This window comes from Excalfactoria chinensis, chromosome 8 (assembly GCF_039878825.1).
Source record: "Excalfactoria chinensis isolate bCotChi1 chromosome 8, bCotChi1.hap2, whole genome shotgun sequence".
NCBI lineage: Eukaryota > Metazoa > Chordata > Aves > Galliformes > Phasianidae > Excalfactoria > Excalfactoria chinensis.
Window position 1 is genome coordinate 9,690,261 of NC_092832.1, and position 12,824 is coordinate 9,703,084.

A 12,824-nucleotide genomic window follows, 5' to 3' on the forward strand; every position below is an offset into this window, starting at 1 on the left:
TTTTTTAAGTTGCTAGCATTTGTTTCTTAAGTCTCTCATCTCCTGAAGAGCTGGAAATATGAAACTTGCTTAAAGGGTGTCTGGTTTAAGTTTCAAAATACTTTAGCATTGGGTTTTTTTAACTCTTTTTCTCTACTTCCTTACTCGTACCAGTTAGCCTGAGTCAAACTAAATATTTGTCAGCTGCGAGAAAAAATAATCAGTTCTAAGTTTCTTATGTGTGGAAGGACAAGGAGTGCTGACCTGCTGTGGGGTATTGTTCACTGTCATCTCAGGTTAGCAGCCAGCACTGATAGTAAGAAGTTCTTTGTGAAGTGTTTCTTCTTGATGGGAGTAGCTCAGTGACATGGTCAGGGCAGCAGCTGCCACACACGTGGGAAGTGGTTTCTTTAACTCTCATTTGATTCTTGAACCAGATGACCTTGGGTATGGAAGGAAGACAAGGGAGAGACGAGTAAGTGGTCTCACATTTTTGTAACTCTTTCCTTTCTGTAATAGATAATGTTTATGGACTTAAAAGTAATATGATACTTGTTTTGGCACTTGTCTGCTTGTGTGTTCATTTACCTGAATGAATTTACTGACAATTTCAACTTTATGCAGCTGTTCAAGTAAGCGCACTTTAAACTATCTATTGACATCTACATTCCAAATTAAGTTATTCACATGCATATTCTGAACTATTTTCTTCTGCATTTCCATCCAACACAAAGTATTGAAGTATTGTCTGCAGACTTCCATCATTATTTTTTGTCTTGTGCTTTGCTAATTATAAGCATTGAAGATGTTAAATGTTCTGATTACTTTTATGAAAATTCCCATTGTTAAAAAAATAAGCTGTCTGCTGTCCTAAAGCAGTTAAGTGTTGTTTGTTTTTTTTTAGTTGCAATGAATATACTTGAATCTTCATGCACAATCAGATACATCTATTAGGAGTTTCTGCAAATTGGGGTTACAGCAGCAATAAGCATTTCAATGGCGTATATGGGAATGATTCCTCAACCTCCCTTGTGGCTGGCAGAAGGGGAAGGGGGCTGTTGTGGTGCTGTTCAGAAAACGGGGAGAACCTATGTCTGAATAGAAGCACTGGCTGTACCCCAGAATACTTTTATAATGCCAGTTTCTTACACTTCTCTTGGTGTTCTCAGTGGGAAATGTGGGGAAGAGACCAGTAACTCTCAGAGAGGTTAGAGAAGCGTATAGCTGAAAGGATGTTAGCCTGAGCTAAGCACAGTATCTTATTTTGGAAGATATTGTATTTATTCTTGTGTAGTTTTAATTTTGTTATTATTGGGACTGATTTTTATTTTCCTCTAGTGAATTAGCATCTTGACATCTTTATTAGAATGCTTGAGGAAGCCTCAGTGGCCACACTCACCCTTCTCTTTCTAATACAACTGGAAAATACATTCCTACTAAAACCATGTATTGAGTCAGAACGTGCTGCTCTTTGTGATCAAGTAGAAGTCACGCTCCTGCTGCTTTTTCAGTTGAAAGTTAGTTTGTGTATTTTTGTCTGCTAAAGACAATGTGGTTTAGATTAGATAGCTCATTATAGGGAAACACACAGCAGATACTCGTGGGAATACAACAGGTTAAACTCCAAACCAAAATAGCTTCTGACTGTAGCAGTTTCTTTCTTTAGCCTGAAGGACTTCTTCATGAAGGTACTGCAGAATGTCCTGCCTTGAGTATATTTTGTAACTCTTGGTTATTAGTAAGCAGAATATTCCACCACTGCTCAGCAATCCGAACAGTAGCCTGTAAAGTTTGTTAACTGAGTGTGTTCTCAGGCTGATCCCTAAAGTGCTTCTGAACTGGAATGGAGCAGAAAACTTTGAGACTTGATGAGAAATGTCTTGTGTAGATAAGCACCATAAAATGGAGTGGGGCTTTAATATTAAACACTGGATGAATTTAGACTGAAAATAGGTTAAACATCACATGACCAGAGACTTGAACATGATCGATGCTGGAAATCATACAACACATATGTAGAATATTAGACAATATGACAAAGGCATTGAAATCACATGTATGCCTTGTTGTAGGCTTTCTGAATACTTTCCTGTTTTCCAGTGTAAGAAGTAACATGTAGTTCCCAGAATTCAGTGCATTTATGAGATGAATTCTTTTTTGCCATTATTCTGTAGACTTAGTTTTGTAGCATATCCAGTAGGATTTTTTTATGGGCACACATATACACGGTGCATATAAAAGCTGTTGCTTTATACTGCCTTAAAACTATTTGGTTAGAGGTGCATTAGTTATTTGGAAACTAATGCTTCCTGTTTTCATTTTAGCTGCTATTGAGACCGGGCTGATAACAGCTAGATGGAAGAGTCCTGCACTAGGGTGTATGTGAAATGGAGAACAGCTTGCCTGGGAGATGATTTGGATTATTGTGCTGTAGGTCAGTAGGGGATCAGGGCTCCTAAAAACTACAGAAAATGCAGAAAGCTTAAAAACCAAAAACCTTAAGCAGATTTGTATTTTGAAATGTGAACGTATTAAGACTTGCTGTGGTCCGCATAATCAGTAAGTGAAATCACCTGCCTCTTTCTCTTTGCTCTTGTGCATGAAGCAGCTGTCAAAAAATTTTCTTCTTTCTTGTGTTTGTAGGTTCAAACAGGCTTCGGGTTGTTTGTGACTTCTGTGCTACCCAGGGAATTCTTAAATAGAAAATGGACATTAGGAGCCAGTGGGAACTTTCATACCGTATTTCAAAGGTCAGAGAAAGAAAGGATGACAGAAGCTATTCCAATGTATCACAGCATACATCAGTGATGCTCTGTAGAAGTCTCAAACAAATGGGGATGTGAAGTAATGCTTCTATAAATAGCTGAGTGTTCATCCATAAACTTCTACTGGAAAGGCATGGAATGAGATGTCTGCATCTCTGCGGACCAATTCTGGGTGTGGCAGTACTTACCCTGATACTGAGAAGTGATGAAAAGTGATTGTTTTTTCCTCCTTTTCCCACTGGCAACCTGTAAAGATAAGGACGGGGTTTAAGGAGGGAGGTTCTTCCATCTTCCTTTTACTGCTGGAGCTTAAAACAAGAGCAACTTTCTGAGCTGTTTGCAGTGGACAGTGCAAACATTTTCCTGACTAACTTCAGGTATAGCAGCCCAGACTACTTTGAAAGACTTCTCAATCCTGGAGTATAAAGGCGGTTCCTTTGTATGAATACAAGCATAAATCCCTTTGCTGTTTTAAGGAAAAAACCTGTTCAGTTCATATACTAACTAAGGAACTCACAGGCTGTGGTGAGAGCACTGTTAAGCGGTCCTAGAAAGCAACAAAAAATCTGGTTCCTTTACCAGGATCGAGTATTTGGCCGCTTGGCCTTTTGCCTCATAAAACAGATGTTAGTATTATCTCTGATACGTATTGCTGCATTTATAATGTACGAAATAGTTGGCTGCTAAACATGATGGCTCAATTAGAGTGGAATGTAGACTCTCAGCTCTTCCATTAGTTTTGTAATGGCTAAAAATAGCTCCGCTAAAATATAATGAAGTTAAATGGAGTAACGCAGTGGTTGTCTGTGCTCAGAGCTGGAATTGCCAGAAACAGAGGGATCTCTCCAGGCATAATTATCCATCCCAGAAATAAGGATTTTGATACATGGAGTGTTTTGTTGTGCTATTTGAGTCAAATAAATGATTGGTTTGGTTGTCTGTTTGTCTTTGTTTGTTTTTTAATCATTGTCCTGACATTTTATATTACCACGGGATTCCTGTTTACTGGCTGAGGAATCCTTTTACATCCTTTCAATGACTTGCATTTTCTAACCTGCATGGACAGTACTGAGAAGCCCCAAATTGCACTGACTTATTTTTAATGTAAGGGTTTATAGCATTCTCCTACAGTTTACTGGGAATATGTAACATTTCAGGAACCACAGCTTGCCAGTTGTGGTAATAGCTGATACTGTAATTTGTGGGTGGGCAGAATGGACAATCTGTGAATTATGAGGCAGAAAATAATACATTTTAATTAAATAATAGCAGCTATTCTTTAATTCGCTTTAACCACAATGCAGGAAAACCACTTCCCAAATGGGAGTGGACCTGCTTGTCATTAAGTGCCAGTAACTTGGGTCTGGATTCCCTGGGTGTTGTGATATTTCTGCTTAACGATTAAAACTTCACAAGTAGGAGTTTAAATGTGTGTTCATTGTAAAGGCAACACTACAGCCATTGAAATTGGATAGTTGCAATGATATCTGCATTATGGTAAGCATACTTTCTTGGATTCATTCCCAATAAACTATAAGGCCTTTGTACAGTATACATTGTATTTGAGGAGTTACCCAAGTCATAATGCACAGCTGTGACTCAGGTCTATCTACTGACCTTTTCAACCTTGAAAATGTCTTCCACGGAGTAAAGTATCATATCCTGTAGCTTGGATGATGACTGTTTTCTCCAGCATCTTGAGCTGTAAGTGTAACGGTATTCTGCTCAGAGACAAAAGCAGATAAGTATTTTAAGTAAAAAATCAATAGAAGCATTTATATTGGAGCGAAGTAAAACAGATTTATACTAACTTTCTGAAGCAGCAGGAGTGTGTTATCTTAGGTTTTTACTTCAGTGCCCACTTCAACAGACACCTTATCAGTTACTGCTTATTTGGGGAAGGGAGAGAGCAGTCATCATTTCTGGAGATATTAGTGGCATTTGTACTGCATGTCATTAGAGGTAAATACTCCGTACAACATCCATGTGAACTTATTATCTCAGATAGTTCTGTGTCATATTAACTTGAATTTGACTTGTATTTGTCTGCAAGCATTTCAGAGCTGTAAAACAACTCCTGGCATCAAACTTGAGCTTCATCTGATTACAGGGAAGTCCATCGAGTCAAACTGAGACAAACCTGGTGATAAGATTTGCTCTCAAAACCTTTTTTCATCTCTAACAGTTAGTCAGAATATGTGTTAGTTTCTGAAAGAAACAGGGTACCACACATACCCGTTTGTTATGTTTGTTTGGCAAGAATATTAAAATACACCCTTTATTTTAGACATGCATATTGTATATGTTCTATTAAGATGAAGTTGTTCTTGTATTTCTATGATACAGAAAATTACAGATGTTCTCACGATGAAAACAGTAATTCCATGTTTATCTGAAAATGGTTTTAAAAAAACCCAGTAAACTCCTTTCAGTGCTTATTTTTTGTTAGCAGTTTAATATGAAAAATAATTAACCATTCAGTAAATAATCTTTGCTTTGTATTGAAAGAACTGGTTTGTGCTTTGGAATTTAATAGAGCTTCTACTACTGTCTGCGGTCTGGTTGAAACCGTATTATTTTAAATGGAGTTTTCTTCTGAGTATGTGTGCTGCTTCTCTGCCTTGTTACACTGACTCAGTTATGGTAACACTGCCGATCCCATCACAATTTCACATGCACGTAAAATTAAGAAGCTGCGTTATAACTAGTACAGCAAGGTCTCATAAAAGAATGGAGAAATGACATTACTGCAGGCTCAGTTTCATATCCTGGTCTTCTTCCTGGTCACATGTAGTACAAGTTGCGAAAGTAGGCCGTATTCTTTGTATGGGAAGTTTGTGCTGTCTCTTTCGAATGTATGTGGGTTGGGTTTGTTTGTGATGTGATGGATTCTGCTGCAGTTTGTTGGCTGCCAGTAGAAGCTACAAGTTGGCTGAAGAAATTGGGGAGCAGTTGAAGTGCCCATATCTGGTGACAGTTCTTAGTGCGGCTGTTTGCTGACCTCAGATCCAGGTGCTCCTTGCTCGTGCTGTGCTGGAGCCTTCCTCAAGTCCTTGCTGTCATAAGAGGCAATCGTGGGGATTTTCTTTTTGTGTCCTATTTCCTACAAATCTCCTTGCAGGTCCTTCCAGATTAACACATCAGGAGCTGCTACAGCGAGAAGCAGCTGAAGGCAACATTTCTTAAAATGTTTTCTTTCCCTTCCTCCAAAAGCAAACTCTACCCTCTGTGTAACTTGTTACAGTTAGTGTGCAGCGCTGCCACAGCTCTGGTTTTGTCCTGCAACCTCAGTCAGTGATGAACTTCTTGGGTTAGTAACCTTTGGCCAAATCAGGGACTGCTGGTGGCTGCAAGCCTAGGTGGAAGTGAGGAACCCTACGCAGCCAATCACTGAATGTTTAGTTTTGTTTTAGTTTGTGGAGAGTTCTTTTAAAGCAGCAGGGAAGGAAAAGATAGCACTTCAGAAGGTAGCTCTGAGGGCACCAGTAGTTTTCAGTTCTCCCAGTGCAGCATTCACGCAGGGCACAGTGTGCACATTGGCCATCCCTGTTTTTAGGAGTACTTCTTCGCACTTACTGTATTTCTTATTGGTGCAGCCAGGCACTTGCTGTATGCACACAGGAATTGAACCCCATTTAATGAGCATCCTATTTGAACTTATCCATGTATAATGCAATGCACCGCAGTTATTTGTACCTTAAGCAGCCTCTTTGCTACAAAGAAGAGAGCTGTGACTTGGATTAAATTTAAATCCTTGCTTGCAATGTGTTAGCATAGCAAACTGATGCCAAAATCTACTAAGCCTTCAGGGTTTTTTTGTTAGTGACATTGGGTAAGTGCTGAGATCTTGACCACAATCATATTTCCTTCTGGGCAGGATGTAGTTGTCGTAGTTCCAGTAACATGGACAGGCTGTCACATCTGGTTTTATGGATGACTTTGGGGAGGGGGGGAAGGAAAGTTTGCAATTGATTACCATTGTTCTTAAAGACTGCCGTAGCTTCAGGAATTGCTATAGCGAGCTTCTGGGACCTCGGCAGTTGGCTCAGAAGAACAAATTAATTAATTTTATCCCTTAAAACATGATGCAGAGAACTATAATAATAGACCTAATAGTTCCAAATCTGTATTTCCATCTCCTCAAAAGGAAATTAAAAATGGATGCTTAGTCTCTCTGGATTATGGTAACTGTATTGTACATGAGTATAAACAGCCAAACATTTTTGGCTCTACTTGTCAAACAGGTTTTCTTATATTTCAGCAAACTGCACTAGATGTAAAATGGTTTCCATGATTAAAGAGTGTATAAGAATGAACAGTGATGCATTTAGGGAAAGTGCACATAGTTTTACAGTGAGTTTTTGTTTAGCTTTCATCTTTTTTTTTTCCTGAAGGCAGGTCGATTGCAAGTCACTGTGACACATAAATGATATTGTGCCTCACTGCTCAGTAGGTGCAAAGCGTGCTGTTGTTGAAGACCCTGCTTATGTTTCTATAAGAATTCCTAGCAGAATTCAGAAACCTGTATTCTTACCCAGTATTCTCTGAGATGATCTAGTGGATAAACCAGTGCAGCTCTCCTGTGCTGCTAGAAGCAAGTCTTTGGCAGTTATTAATGCACAGGATTTTAAGGTTATCTTTTTCTTCTAAAAGGTGGCAATGTGAGGATCTCATTTAAATTGGAAGTTGTTCTGTCCATACAACTGAAGCAGATTCTCTGGTATATTCACCATCCCAATAATATCTTCTGTTCAGCAGTATCAGGTTTCATTGTTCATCAGTTTCAATGCTCCGTTCTTAAGTGGGAGCTCGGGTGGTAAAGTCGGTGTGTCGAGGCACCTGCCTCATTGATTATTTGGTTCAGAACTGACATGTAAAAAGGTGCTGGGCCTTGATGGATTTTTATAAACAACACTGCTGGTGTCTTACACTGTATCAACCAGAACAGACTCTATTATTGAAGGACAGGCTCAGCCCACTACCTGATGTTTTCAGCGTCTGTACTTAAAATGTTTCCCAGGAGTACAGAAATTGAAAGCTAGCATCTTGAATTCATCTGTGCAAATAGATAGCCTTTGAGCCCGCAGTCAAAGTGAGGCTGAGTCACTAAGCTATTGCAGTAGGACAGCTACATATGTGGTTCTCTCTCTCTCAGCAGTATTACCTAATTTGTGGTCCTTGATGATTTATTGCATTAAACATAGTTTGTTTCGTTACATGCTGAAATGTTTCCGAAATCTCCAGCCTGGCAAACAAACGTGTATTTTCCCATTGCAAAGAACTATTCATCACTGCCCATAATTGCCTTCCTTACAGCCTAGCAGCAGGTTGTTGGAGCAGAAGGTACCTGCTGCCCTTTGCTGTGTGTGCAGAGAGGAAGGTCTTGGGCACTCTGGTGTGTTGGAGGGACAGACATCAGAACATAAGCAACATATGGGAAAGAGAATATTGAGCTCTAACAAGAGGCTTTTGTGATGTCTTAAATCAACCACCATCAGAAAAGCTTGAACTTTTGTGTTTTAAATTATTTTAAATCATTTCTCAAGACCTTAACCGTCTTACAAGTGCTAGAAGTTGTGTCCAGTGGTGTCTGTTGTCTGTTTTGAAGCCAAGTACTGCTGAGGCCACTCAACTGTCTGACATGAGGTCCTGTCTCCAGCCATCCTTGTGTCTCAGCAGCAAAACATGTCAGAGCACGAGCAGAGCAGCTTGCCTTGCTGCTCTATTTTCACAGCAATCTTCAGTGTCTTTTGGTGCACGCTTTCCTCCTTTGAAAACTGTTTGGTTCACAGTGACCTTTGTGCCACACAAGATGTGTAGATAGCCAGGTGACATAATGCGTTTTGTTCGTAAGCAGCATTAACTCTGGATGACAAGGAGCAGTTATGCCTGTGCGTTTGTTTGGGGTTTTCTTGTAGTAGCTCTTAAAAGTTTCTTCTCAGTTCCAGCATAGCAGGCTTTGTGAACTTTGCATGAAATGCTTCACCCCGAGGCATTGGTAGCCATTTGGTGGTCTTGTCTGTATATAAGCATATATAAATAAGCAATATTATATTTGTGTGTACAAGTACTTAGTAAGTACTTAATTATTTATAGAATAGCTCTTTTGTAACAACAACACTGAAATGGATAGGCAACATAACCAGTTTCCGGTGGTAGCATCTGCACTGCTGATGTCTTAGAAGCATCTTAAAGAAAGACTGTATACTGAAACTACAAGTCTAGGAACGGAGGTTGTGCTGAGACTGCTCTAACTGAGAACTTGACCTTAGTTACTGGAGTCTGAAATGCAAATCACTAATGATCATGAGAGGGCTCCAAAAACCTGTTCATCGAAGAACATAACACCCTTGAGCAGCTGAGATGTGGGTTAGTGGAGGGATGAAAAACCTCCCTGTAACAAAATATCGTATTGTTCAATAGATAAACAACTAACTGAAGTCCCTTCGGGAAACCCTAGTCTAGAATATTTCTGAATTATTTATATTCTAATTACATTGTTCTGTTTGAGAAGTGTAGGCTCTTGGCATATTCTTAGCATACTTTAGGTGCTAGAATGGAAAAAAAGAGATTTGTTTTGTTTTACATCTACCTTTCCTCCTGTGAACTTTAAAAGTGGAATGTCATGCTTTGAAGGAGGTAAGATGACACGTTTATTCCTCAAATTCTTGCAGAGTGACTACAAGCTGTCATGACTTAACAATATACTTTTTGTACATATTTACAAACACTGTTTTGATCTTTGTTTTTAAAGGCTAGATCACAGTGTGTGTTTTTTTATCTGTTAAAGCAAACAGGGAGATCAGAGATAGGAATCTAATTTGGGTATGCTCTTACTTAAACATGAGCAAAACGGCATACAGTTGCTATATGAATTTATATTGAGTTTCGGTTGTTTCTCAACACGAACTGCTCAGCATGTGATTGTTGGTTTCCTTCTTGCTGGCTGTGAAGCTTCGTACTGGTTGCTTGCTCATCACTATTGATTATTCTTAAGGAAAAACATGCTGATTCTTTTTATATGCCTATATATGGAAGCAATGTCATGGATCTCCCAGTACAACTATTAATAGCCTCTCTACATATGCAAAATAAATAATTTATTTTAATCTGCACTAACAGAAATGCACTTGCAGGAGTTACAAGTGCCCTTTAAATATAAATTTGCATACTTTTTCCCCTTGCATGACTCACTCAGTTTGTCATTTCTGACTTGTTTGTTTGCTGTCTCTTTCACAAACAGCCAAATCTTGTGGCTAAGTGATGATTCCGACTACGTTTGGTAGTTAAGAATCATTCAATTGCTACCTCTTCATATTAAAAGTGATAGTTACGGGTAAAAGTTTTAATAGCATGAGTCTAAAGATGAGTTAGTAAAGTTTTTAAACCATCCTTAAAAACCAGGTTGGATCTTTCTTATAGAAGGCATCATCACGGAACTGTGTAAAGACTGAAATATTTCAACTAGCATTATCTGTTGATATGCACGGCCCAGGCAGGACCTCCTGATCCTCATCTCTCCAAAAGCACATAACGCAGGACTGCAGAGGATTCCTTATTCCTGTTGATCATAGAACTATGATCTCAGAGCTTTCCCCCTTGTTTTATTTATTTTCTTTTTGTTAATTAATATATCATAACTCGAAGTGACTGAAGATGTTCATATGTTGATACAAATTCAGAATGTTAACTTTTATTTCACTGTTATTCATCTTGAAGAAAGGGGTTTGTTCTTGAAGAAAGGGGTTTGTGTCTGAAGTCTGAGTCAGTAAAGTAGATGTAGAGTATATCTAGTGGCTGTGTGTTCTTGGAGCTCATTAAGATTCATTAGCCTGATGCTGTTCTTTCTGAACTCCGTCCCAAGTGTTGGTATTTGCAGCAATAGATAACGATGACAACTGTTTTATACTGAAAATGTTAACATTTTTGGTCATCCCTTCATATTGCTCCCTGCCTACCCAAAGATCAGAACAATTTGTTGGTTTTTTTTTTGTTTTTTTGGTTTTTTGTTTTGTTTTTTTGTTTTGTTTTATTTGTAATGAACATATAGAAGTTAATAACAGTTAATAATTGTTAGAATTTAGTCTTATTTCCTGTTTTCATTTGGTCTATTAAAACATACAAATCTAGAAAATTAGAAATGCGAGTCATTAGCTGTGAGGCATATAAATGCTAGGCAGGCAGCCATGACCAATCCAGAAGTATTTAAATCTCTCGCTGATAAAAATAGGCACAGTAAAAATGTCAATAAATTTAAAATTAACCTCCTGTAAAATGTAGCCCCAGTTAACACGTAATGTCTTGTGAGATAGTTGCTTTAGGGCAGCATGTAAGTTAGTACATGGTCTTAAAAAGTAAGTATTTAACATACAAAGGCCAAAAGCCCAGTCATGCAATCTGCAGCGTATGCTGTCAAGAAACCGTGTCTTCTAGTAATTACATTGATGTTTTTCTTTCTAGGGGGATGCCAAAAGTCTTCTGGTCTCTGAGAACCTGAGCACTGGCCAAAAGTTGGACTTCTCAGATACAATGGTACAGCAGAAGCTGGATGAAATAAAGGACCAAATCAAGCGGGAAATAAGGAAGGAACTTAAAATCAAAGAGGGAGCTGAGAACCTCAGGAAGGTCACAACAGATAAAAAGAACTTGGCATATGTGGACAACATTTTGAAAAAGTCAAATAAGAAGCTAGAAGATTTGCATCATAAGTTACAGGAGTTAAATGCACACATTGTTGTAACGGATCCAGAAGATGTTACAGGTACTGTATGATATAATGATAGCAATGTACTTTTCTTAGTTTACATAAGCTAGTGCCCATTTCACTTGGAAAAAAACTGCTCTGGAAATGAGCAAACATGCAGGTGGAAAGTTGGTTACCTGTGTATGCTTGTTAGTTCTGACTCAGAAATAAACGTCCAGTCCTTCTGAGTTGAAAATTGTTTTCTTGGGAGGAGTACAGACTATTTGTTGATGCTGTCAAGATTAATGTGATCTGTGTTGATTCTTCACTTTCAGTTCTTACCATATTAATATATTTTCTCAGTTACAGTAGTGTCATATAGTAGCTTTTCATTATGTAAGAGCAAATTTCAGTATGAAATAGCCACAGTAAGGTTGCCCTTTTAAAGATACATCAAAATTGTTTTAATTAGTATTTTCTGTGGCTTGGTGGTGAGTTGATATTACGTTTGAATATATATTTTATAAAAATATCAGGCTTTTTATTTTAAGATGGAATGTGGTGAAAGTCCTTTTTCAGCTTTATGCAGTGACTTTGGAGGTGCTGCCAGCCTGTTGATTTCACATTACACAGACACTTTCTGGCTAAAAGTTAAAATAAATGCACACGTACCATTGAAGGTGTTTGTAAAGCGAGTGCCAAGCCTTAAGAAGCTTGGGCAGTGGAATAAAAAGGCTGCATCATCCTTCATTTTCTAGAAAGGTTGGTTAGGGTGAGAATTCAGGAACATACTGGTAAGTGATATCAGGAATGCATTGTATCTGGCCCTGTAACATGCTAGGAAAGTGTTGCAGTGTCTGTGCTACACTTGCACAATGTGTTCTGCGTTCGTTGCTTTTGAGGTCTGAGAGCTTCGGTTGGGGGAGGGGCTGAGAAGGGAACTAGTAAAACAAAAGTAGTTGGTGCAGGATGAAATGGGAATACATACCATAATGTATGCTTCAGTGACGGCTGTTGGTTTTTGTAGTAGGTATGAAGTGTTCTGTTTCTTACTGGCTGAGGCTTATTCCTCTTCAGTGCTGAGAGTAGAGGGGCCTTTAAAGGAACAGGCAGAAGGAAAAAGAAAGAAAATTAGGTACAAATTCCCTAGAGACTAAATATAAAAAAACTCTGTAGACATGACTGTAGATTACATCAGTAAATGTGAGAAATGAATCTAGTCGTGGATCCTGAAAAGCAGATGGCACAAAATGTTCAGGAGTGCCCCCTTCCAGGGCAGCATTTTAAAGCTGTCACAAGGAGCTAATCAGCAATATTGTCCTTGTGGCTGTGCACATCTCAGGAAATACAGCCGACCCTTAGAAAGCACTTAGCAGTTCTAAAGACATTTAGATCTT

At 38.6% G+C, this 12,824-nt stretch overlaps 1 protein-coding gene across 2 annotated transcripts in view; it reads left to right on the top strand.

The window, feature by feature from the left end:
* Nucleotides 1-12,824, top strand: part of PKN2 (protein kinase N2) — a 54,795-nt gene that overhangs the window by 13,377 nt on the left and 28,594 nt on the right. For both annotated transcript variants that reach the window (XM_072342784.1, XM_072342783.1), the window contains exon 2: nucleotides 11,205-11,505. In XM_072342784.1, the coding sequence (XP_072198885.1) occupies nucleotides 11,274-11,505 (232 nt within the window). In that variant the 5' untranslated portion in view covers nucleotides 11,205-11,273. The remainder of the gene's footprint in view (nucleotides 1-11,204; nucleotides 11,506-12,824) is intronic.